The sequence below is a fragment of the Suricata suricatta genome, chromosome 4, assembly GCF_006229205.1.
Source record: "Suricata suricatta isolate VVHF042 chromosome 4, meerkat_22Aug2017_6uvM2_HiC, whole genome shotgun sequence".
In the NCBI taxonomy this organism is placed as follows: domain Eukaryota; kingdom Metazoa; phylum Chordata; class Mammalia; order Carnivora; family Herpestidae; genus Suricata; species Suricata suricatta.
The window spans coordinates 152,342,916-152,353,460 of record NC_043703.1 but is presented as its reverse complement, the minus strand read 5'-3'; the positions used below and the strand labels follow the sequence as shown (position 1 = coordinate 152,353,460).

Here is a 10,545-nt window from a genome sequence, read left to right as displayed (position 1 = left end):
CCCCTAAGAAGTCAGCCACCAAAGCAAGTACATCTCATCTGTGGTAGCATAAAAGTGCATGGACTAGAACTTTGAACCGAGGCGGGCCTGGAAAATACAACTTGGCTGAACCACAGCATAAGGAGATCGGACTCATTAGAGTGGCCTACAGTGCGTAGTTCCAGCGGAGCTTGGAGCTTGGCATATCGCCATTCTACTCTCTGTAGACACCAAGGTGGAGCCTCTGAGAGCAGCCTCAGAGACCTACCACAACAAACCATGCCTATCCACAAGGAGGAGCTACTTTTTTATTTTGTTTTTTCTTTATTTTTTTCTTTTTTTCTTCTTTTTTTGTACTTATTTTCCATTATTATTACCTTTTTTACTTAAATTTTTTAAAATTTTTACTCCTTATTTTCCTTTCTCCTTTCTCCCTTTTTTACGTTCTTGCAATCCAGATATATTCCCCTGTATCTCATCCTTATCTCTCCCCTCAACTGGTCATACACTTTCAGACTAAGTGAAATAAGTTGGACAGAGAAGGACAGATACCATATTTTTTCACTCATAATTGGAACAGGAGAAACTTAACAGAGGATCATTGGAGGGGGAAGGGGAAAAAACAGTTGGGTAGAGGGAGTGAGGCAAACTTTGAGAGACTCTTGAATACTGAGAACAAACTGAGGGCCAATGGGGGTGGGAGAGAGGGGAAGAGGGTGATGGACATGGAGGAGGGCACGTGTTGGGATGAACACTGGATGTTATATGGAAACCAACTGACAAACTATAAAAGAAAAAAGTGAAAAAAAATAAATAAATAAAATAAAAAAAGAGATCATATTGCACAGTTACTACTTCTCCCCTAATATTTGAATAAACAAAGAAATGCCAGAGGATTTGGAAGCATAGGGAAGGCTGGCACATACTTAATTGAAACACTATACCAAGACAAACCCTTTTGTTAAGTTAAAATCAAGGAAAAACCTTTCCTGGATTGATAGACACTCCATCATTAGTTCTCAACATTGACCTAAAAAATGGCCTTATGGCTTGGCCTCTAGCAGTATTACTAGACTAGGTCAGGGGGCTAATGTGCAGCAAAGCCTAAATATTCTTCTATGCGGAGGGCCTGAAGGCTAAAAAGGATGTTTGCAACCATGTATCACTGAGTTGCCCATTAATTTATGGGATCGAGATTTACTAAGTCAATGGGGAGCTTCATTAGTCATACCATCTCCAAAAGATACTCCTTGGTCTTTTTGCTGAGGGCCACTGCTCCTGAGTCCATGTGACTTAACTGGAAGGATGACAAACCTATCTGGGTGGAGCAGTCACCCTTAACACAAGAAAAATTAATAGCAGAATGGCTAGTTTTACCAAATAATACAGTCAAAACCTTGACCACCTATCTGGACCATATGGGACACTTAATTCATGTCAGAAGAAAAAGAACTTGACAGATTCAGGGCTTTGATCCTAAAACTAGTCTTACCTTTAAATAAAATACAAACAGAAAATGCTTTTCAAAACAATATAAATTGGCAAATTGCTGTACGTGGTTTTACAGGGTCTACATCCTCACATTATCCCTCCTTACTTAGTATCTCTTTCCTTAAATGAACAGCATTTATCTTGCCTAAGATTACCTCTAATATTCCTCTCCCTGATGCTCCAACCTATTTTTCTGAATGGTCAATAAAAGGTAAGACAAGCTATCATGGACCTCAATCAAAAATTATATCTACTGAAGGCTTATCAGCACAAAAATCTAAATTAATGGCTGTGATAACTCTCTTTCAGGATGTTTCTTCAGCTTTTACCTTACTCTCTGACTCATTATACACCATCTATATTTTGAATCATGTTGACACTGCTACCATTTCCACCTGTGACAATTCTTTACAAAACCAAATGTTTCCAAAAGTGCAACAGCTTATTCCTTCTCGATCCTTTCCCTTCTATGCCACCCATATTCATAGTCATGCAGGCTTCCAGGACTGTTGTCTGAAGGCAATGCAATTGCTAGACTCACTCATTTGTTCTATATATCAACAGGCTTCAGATTTCCATTCATTAACTCATGTCCATAAGAAAGGATTGCTACATGGCTTTCCTATCACCAAAGAACAAGCGAACGAAATTTTACAGTCATGTCCATCCTGTGCCGCTATTAACACCCCCCCTCAGCCTGCCGGGGTGAATCTAAGGGGGTTAGCTCCCAATGAATTATGGCAAATGGATGTCACTCATATCCCTTCCTTCGGACAACAATCATTGTTCATGTTACAAATGATACCCATTCCAGACTCATTTGGAATGCTGCAATGGTGGTAATGGGAATGCCGTTAGCCGTCAAAACAGATAGTGCTCCAGCTTACACATCTACAACATTATAATCCTTTTTACAGTTATGGAATATTAAGCATATAACAGGTATTCCTTATAATCCTCAAGGACAAGGAATTGTTGAAAGAGCAAATCAAATTCTTTTTTTTTTTTTTAATGGTTTTTGTTTATTTTTGATACAGACAGAGACAGAGCATGAGAGGGGGAGGGCCAGAGAGAGAAGGAGACACAGAACAGGAAGCAGGCTCCAGGCTCTGAGCTAGTTGTCAGCACAGAGCCTGACGCGGGGCTCGAACCCACGAATGTGAGATCTGACCTGAGCCGAAGCCGGAGGCTTAACCGACTGAGCCACCCAGGCGCCCCGCAAATCAAATTCTTAAATTACAATTTCTTAAACAAAAAAGGGGAGTACAAAGTCCTCCTCCAGAAATATTATCACAAGCTTTGTTCCCTCTAAATTTTCTGAATCATTACGATAAAGATACTGTGGCAACAGAGAGACATTTTGTCCTTAAAGGCCAAAATAAAACATATCCGCCCATTTGGTGAAAAAATATTACTTCTAATCAATGGTTAGCAGGTAATCTAAAAACATTGTGAAAAGGTTATGCCTGTGTCTTACCTAACAGGGCTGTGAAGCCCGTTTGGGTTCCTTCTCATTTAATTAAGGTTCGACATGAGCAAAAGGAAGAGGTTCGGGTTTGAGCCAGGCCCTCCGATCATTAGCTTTGAGGGTCTTTCCATAAAGAGCACCCAGATCACGATTCCGAGGACAGATCAAACGAAAATTCCCACTTGGGGACAGATCAAGAAGCTCACCAAGAAGGCAGAAAAGATTTTAGAGAATGAGCAACACCTCTTTACTCCCAACAACATGGCTATCACTATGATGGCCCTCCTCCCGGTAGCAGTAAGTTTCCCTGGTTGCCAGGCCCAAACAGATAATTTCACTTACTGGGCCTACATATCTAATCCACCCTTACTACACCCAATTGAATGGGGGATCATATGGTTCCCATTCATCTTAATGCTTCAAAATGGGTACCTGGAGTGCTTGATGCCCGATTAATACCTGAAGAAGAAGGCTAATTTATCAACTTCATGTTGGGATATCAATCTAGACCGATATGCATTGGCAATCACTTCAGTTGTCTTATACCAGCAGATCAAAGATGGCTGGTGGTTTCTCCTAGTGATATTAACTCTAACGAACCTTTACGTCACCTTGTATTAACTAAAGGTTTTCAGTCAGAAGAGAAAAAGGATATTGATTTTAGCAGATCTGCTCACCTGGAGGGCAGGCTAAGCTTAGGGGGCGAAAAACTCTGAAGTAGAACAAAATACACGTTAAGTCAGCCCCACTGAGTTGATGGGGCTCCTATAAAAAAGAAAAAGCTAGGACCTCCTTCTACTTTTGGCATGACAATATGAGGAATTCTGCATTGCAGTTATATACCCTTTTGAACATACTAAGAAACCACTCAAGTGTAAATTTTTAATGCGTGGATTGTATATAAATTTTATCTTAATTAAGCTGTTAAAAAAAAAGAATGAAAAGGTGAGTATAAACAGTGGATCTGCTATATGGTAAAAAGATCTACATGGACACCCATGTAGAGAATTACTGTTTTTTTTTAGGTTGACTTCTTTATTTTTTTAATGTTTTTTATTTATTTTTGAGAGAGAGAGAGAGAGAGAGAGAGAGAGAGACAGCGTGAGCAGGGGATGGTCAGAGAGGGAGATATAGAATCTGAAGACAGGCTCTGAGCTAGCTGTCAGCACAGAGCCCGACGTGGGGCTCGAACCCACAAACTGCGAGATCATGACCTGAGCTGAAGCCAGACGCTCAACCGACTGAGCTACCCCGGCGCCCTGCGTATTGCTTTTATTTACCATTCAACCAACTTCTACCTCTAGGCCTAAGTGGAAGACTTTGTAGTTTTCTTGAATCTTACATAAATAGCAGAGTTTCCACCTGGGCTCTTAGATCTAGCTTGAAATGAACTTTACAGACCTAACTACCTGTCCTACATGTGTTCTACCTATGTGGAATCTTGATAGATAGTTCTGGGTCCTACACTTACACTTCATGATACTTAATGTTAGTGCTGTTCTAATTCACTGTTATCCTAGCACCTCAAGACCTCTGCTGCGGCCACTCCTAATGAGCCCAGAGCAAAAGCTTCACGCTGTGGCATCCCTACTTGGTAACAAAGTACCATTGTCCACAAGCATGAGTTCAGAGTGCTGTATCACTGGGCTCAACTGGCTGATCATGTCCAAATACAATACCCTCTTAAAAAACAGAACTGCCACAATAGTCCTTGAACAAAAGTTTAGGTCAGATTCACTTGAGTAATAAAATCAGACACAGATAAATATATAGGTTGACACCTCTACTTCTGTTAAGTCTTTTAAAATAGACTAATACCAGTAATCGCACATGATTTAATCTACCAAATCAGTATTTAAAAACAAACTACAATTACCTGCTGTTCTTCCATCTTCCTGTCAAGTCTAGCAGCACGATCTTCTCCGATTTTTATATTATCTCTGATAGCATTCAATTGCTTTTCAATTTCATTGACCTACAAAGGAATTACACAGTAAATCATGTAGAGAACTAACTCTAGCCAAATATATTCTGCATATTAAAAGTATCAGTGAATAACTAAGTAAAAATTACCACTGCCCAAGCCATTTCATGTTTCAAGTATTCCAAATTAGTTTTCATTGTACTTAAGCCGGCAATACTTTGAAAACGTTCTTCTTTCTCCAAACACTGGCGTTTTAGTTCAACAAGTCGCTTAAAAAAAGAAAAAAGGACATATTTCTCACTAACGCTAAAAAGACAAGACTTTTTACAAAAGTATTTCTTTTTAATGCACTTCCTTAACAGGCATTAAAAAAGATATGCAAGGAAATAACTTAAGGTGAAAATAAAAATACTTTTGGGTCTTTGGTATGCTTTTACTAGGTACAATTGTTTTCTTAATTTTTGTACTATAAAATGGCCAAATACTCTTCAAATGATGATCAAAGGAATAAAGAGTTTAAGACCTCACAAGCACAGACAAATCACAAAATTCAGTTCCTCATTTCTCTTGACACCAGATCTGATAGGATGGTCTGGTCTTCTGGGCAAAGTATACCCAGTACTCATCCCAAAGATAATGGAAGATGCAGAAGAAATTTATCCCTAATAAGCAAATAAGTTATAATTTTTAAAATCTAAGTTCTCATTTCATAAATAAAACCATTAAACAAATATCAAATATAATGACATTAGAACAACTTCTGAAGTAGCTCCTAGACTCCATATTCTGTACATGTGGGTAGATGGCCTCTCTTCTTCATTAGTGCTGACCATCTTCAACTGGGGCCTCACTCTACAAGTGTGTACCTACAAGCCACTTTCTCAATTTCCAGGATTATTTCAATCCATTATCACTCTCTTCACCCCTCACATACACGCTCACTCTAATCCTCACTGATTCTCCCTGCCTCCTTCCTCAGGGAATCTAGTGGCCCTCTACTGGAAACTCTCCAACTTCCAACACGCCTTATCTACAAATCTAAAGCAGTCACAGCTTCCTCTTGCTACAAAAGAGGAGATGGCTTCATCAGACTCAAGTCCAGTCCCCATCTCTTACCTAGATCTTTTGGATCTGACCACTTGCTTCTGCCTTCTCAGGAGGTCTAAATTAGTTTATTTTTCACCCCATCTTTTCATCTTTGTTTCCACTCTGACCTCTTCACAGACTCCCTTCCATTATTATGTTTCAATCTTTACTCACTTGTCTTTCCCACTTACAAAAAGAAAAAACAAAAAACGCCACTCTCCATCCTTGGGCAATACCTCCTCTGCTTTCTATCCAAATTTCATGAAATTTATCTCTTTCTCTTCCATTTCCTCACATTTTTAGCCCCACAAATATTGTTTGTTTTCACCATTGCTGAAACTTGTCTTGCCACAGACCTCTATGCAGATTATATCACTAAGTACAGGGAGTATTTGTCAAGCATTGTGATGTTGGCCACTCAGATCATCACAGAGTTGTGACTACTGCCTTCTCAAACTCCCTTCCCTTGGCTTCTATGGCTTCCATGAGCATCTTTCATGGCTCAGGCCTGCGTCCACCTCCTCTCCTCCTCAACAATCTAAATCATCCCTGTGGCTTACACATCAACAATGTATTGATGAATCCCACATTTTTATTGAAACCAGACTTGATTTCTGCATTTCTAACTCCTATATCCAGCTGCATATTTTACAAGCACCAAAACTAATGTGTTAAAAATGAAATTCCTCATCTTTCTTAAAAGAAAAAAAAGAAAAGAAAAACTGGCTCTTCTTCTTAAGATTCCCATCTTAAGAAACTTACTCTACTGCTCAGGTCATTAATCTGGAGGTCATTCGGTCGCCCTTGTTATCTCTTCTGTCTCGACCTCACCCTTCCCTGTACCATTTAACATCTGCTCAAATCATTTCAAAACTCCCCTTTCCATTCCTGTCACTGCTGCACTGTCGCCATCATCGTCCATGTGGACAATGAGAATACCTTCTAGATTGATCTTTCTACATTCATTCTTTCTTTACAGCAAATCACTCTTCCACAGAAGAGTAATCTATCATAAATATTCATTTAATCAAGTCATCTACTTTCATGGGTTCTACTGCTTTTAGATTTTACAAGATCCTCTACAATCTGCCCTCTCGCACTCTTTGCTGTAGTCAATCTGGAATTCTTTCATTAACTCTGTGGTTTACAGTGCCTCCTTGTACACTACCACATAGCTGGGGTTTGAAGGGATAATGTGGGGAATACAAATAAATATACCCATCCTTGCTTTCTGAGTTTCATACAACGACAGACCTAATTTTAAATATACAATCCTGAAGACCTGAAGTAAAAGGGCCAGTGTGACATTTAACTAAAGCTGACCTGGGTCAATCATTAGTACGGTTCTGTGTCAAAAGCACGAGCTAAGGATTAGCTGAAAGCTCAACTGGTTTTATAAAACTGAGTAAAGAATAAGATACAGAATCACACAAAAATTGGTGGACTTAATGTACTGGACAAAAGGCTCAAACCCTAAACCTTATGACTTTGAGGTCTCTGAAGATAGACAGCTGGACCCTCAGGAATCTGAAGAAGCAAGTATAAAAACAAAATATAGCTGATGTAAAAACAAATCTAAGTCAGTCGCGTTGGCATAATTGCAACGTCACACAGATACGCACAGCTGTCAAGCTGGGGAGTTCAGGGGTGACACTCACTACCCAGCTATCCGTGCTTAATAAACGTGATTTACCAGGGCGACGAGTTATCTACTCTGCATAATTACATGTGTTAATCACGTGTAATATCCGCTTGAGGCCTGTGCTTCTTTTCCCATCAAAAGAAATACTATAGTTTTTAAATGACTTATAGTAGGAATTAGTGATACCTCATTGTAGAACCACTAGGTCATATATCAAGGCCTAAGTATAAAAAATATTGCCTTGTACTCTAGTTTATAACTTAACAGAGGAAAATGTATATATAACCATTATTACAAAACAAAAAAGGCTAATAAAATGCCCTGAATACAAAAACCACCCTTCATATATTTCATAGAGTACTATGAAAGTGTTATTAGTTTGTATAGTTACGTATTTATATATAGGTATATGATTTTAAAGTACCTTTATCTCACAGGTAAGATAGCAATTTGACCTCAAAAATATTTACATAGTTTACAAACCTCTTCTCCTTGATTTATCTGCTCCTTTGTTCTTTCCTTAGTTTCCATAATGTATGAATAATCTTCCTTCATCTGCTCAAGTTGGGTTGCTTTCATGAAGAACTGTATCAATAAGAGAAACACAATTAGGAGTCTGTAAACTTCCATGAACTGTGGAAAAAAAAAGTTGTGGATTAATTATGTAAAAAGATACTAAAAACAATCTTGAACAAGTAAACATAAACACAAAAGAACATGTTTTCAGACCCCAAATTTATTTCACTTACCCTGTTTATATCAATACATTCATTTGCAAAGCTCTTAAAAGCCTATGTAAGAAAACACTTTTGGTGTGTTAATAATACCATCCTGAATACTCGCTTTCACTTATTCTTTCATTCTTTAAGCAAATATGAAAAAAGTGAAAACATCCATATCTATGATTTTCACACAACTTAAGTTTTTAGAAAAGGAAATAGTGAAATCCATTCAAAAGTTATAGTATATGTTTTACTAGTGGTCAAATACTTTGCTATCTTTAAAATTTAAGGTTTAAAGGTTGTTATGCATGGCCAATCATTCCCTTTCATTTCCTTAAAGATTAATTTTAGAATAATCCATTCTCTTTCAGAATTCAGAGCCAAAGAGTGAAAGCAAGAATTTACCATAAAAATTATACACTTCTATCATACTTGGAACTTTCCTAAATTAGCCCTACACTATTACTGTAAGTAAATGGCTTTAAAAAAAAAAAAAAACACCACCAACAACTCAGGAGACGATGTCTGGTTGGCTCAGTCGGTTAAGCTTCTGATTCTGGATTTACGCTTAGGTCATGATCTCATGGTTCGTGAGTTCGGGCCCCGCATTGGGCTCTGTACCGACAATGCTGGGCCTGCTTGGGATTCTCTCTCTCTCTCTCTCTCTCTGCCCCTTCCCTGCTCACTGTCTTTCTCTCTCTCTGAATAAATAAACATAAATAAACAAACATTAAAAAAGAACTCAATATTTATTACGTGAGCACAAGTTATATTCAGTGTATATGCTTAATCTAGAAATATACTATTTTGAAAAATTCACTGGTGCTCCTTACTTTGTATTTGTCTCCCTCATTTTTAGACTGTAAGAACTGCTTGCTCATCTCTTGTGTTAAAACAGAAACCGGATTATCCACCTGAAACAAACAAGAAAGATTATTTCTGAATGTTTCATTTTAATGATAAGATAAAGGGGCTGAAATACAGAATACAACTCACCATGGTGTCATCAAGAAGGCTAACGTAGGGGTATTAGGGTGAATACACAGAGAAAAAAATGTTGGAACTTTTTAATGGAGGGAAAACGTTTCAATATTTCATGGTACTAAAATAAATGTCATAGTCAAAATTATTCTGCCACTATATGGGGACACAAGAAATCTCTGAAGAAGTATTTTTATTAGAAAGCTGTCGCTTCTTTCACCTGTTTTATAGAATATCATGCCCGTGCTACTGGTTAACAATCAGACAACAGTGAATAAAGCCCTTAGTGGACTTGGGTTCTGGTCTCTCACCCCCTATGTTGCCCTGGGCAAGTTAGTTTCTCCAACTAAATACAAAATGTCCAACTTTGTTATTTCTTTTTTCTTAATGTTTATTTATTTTGAGAGAGTGAGCGAGCGAGTGAGCAAGCACGCAATGAGATGGGCAGGGAGAGAGGAGAGAGACTACCAAGCAGGCTCCACGCTGCCAGCACAGAGACTGATGCAGGGCTCAGTCTCACAGTGAGATCATGATCGAGCCAAAATCAAGAGTCGGCTGTTTAACCGACTGAGCCACCCAGGCGCCTCCCAACTTGTTTATTTCTAATCAGAATTACGATGACAAGTAGTGTTTCTTTTCCTTCCAGCAGTTCTTCAGATTTGCTATTTCTTCATGAAGATATTATAAAAGAAATCGAAATGCTGGAGTTATTTCTACTTTTGGAGGACGAGTCATTTAAAATAAGCCATTGCTGGGGCACGTGGGTGGCTCACTCAGTTAAGTATCTGACTTTGGCTCCGGTCACGATCTCACGGTTCGTGAGTTTGAGCCCCGTGTCGGGGTCTATGCTGGCAGCTTGGAGCCTGGAGCCTGCTTCGGATTCTGTGTTTCCCTCTCTCTCTGCCCCTCCCCTGCTGGTGCTGAATCTCATCTGTCTGTCTGTCTGTCTGTCTGTCTGTCTCTCTCTCCCTCTCTCTCAAAAATAAATAAAACATTTTAAAAATAATAATAATAAAATAAAATAAGCCATTGTATGAATTAAACTATCTGTAATTAACAAGTTAAAGTACAGTTATAGTAACAGTACAGTAATTGATCAAAGTACAGGTGAAAAAGTTTAAAAAATATACATAACTTGCTTAAGAACGATTCAAGGTCATTACTCATTTATGTCTTTGGCATTATTAAAGTATTTCACATATTAGAAAATAATATGGCTTGAAAGTTTTAGATATATAGCACCAGTATAAAT

At 38.3% G+C, this 10,545-nt stretch overlaps 1 protein-coding gene across 2 annotated transcripts in view; it reads right to left on the bottom strand.

The window, feature by feature from the left end:
• SMC6 (structural maintenance of chromosomes 6) overlaps positions 1-10,545 on the bottom strand; it is a 74,410-nt gene that overhangs the window by 44,097 nt on the left and 19,768 nt on the right. The window contains exons 7-10 of one of the 2 annotated variants that reach the window (XM_029938263.1): positions 9,146-9,226; positions 8,074-8,175; positions 5,012-5,131; positions 4,815-4,913 (exon numbers count right to left, since the gene is read on the bottom strand). In XM_029938263.1, the coding sequence (XP_029794123.1) occupies positions 4,815-4,913; positions 5,012-5,131; positions 8,074-8,175; positions 9,146-9,226 (402 nt within the window). The remainder of the gene's footprint in view (positions 1-4,814; positions 4,914-5,011; positions 5,132-8,073; positions 8,176-9,145; positions 9,227-10,545) is intronic. The other variant, XM_029938264.1, reaches the window with a different exon arrangement.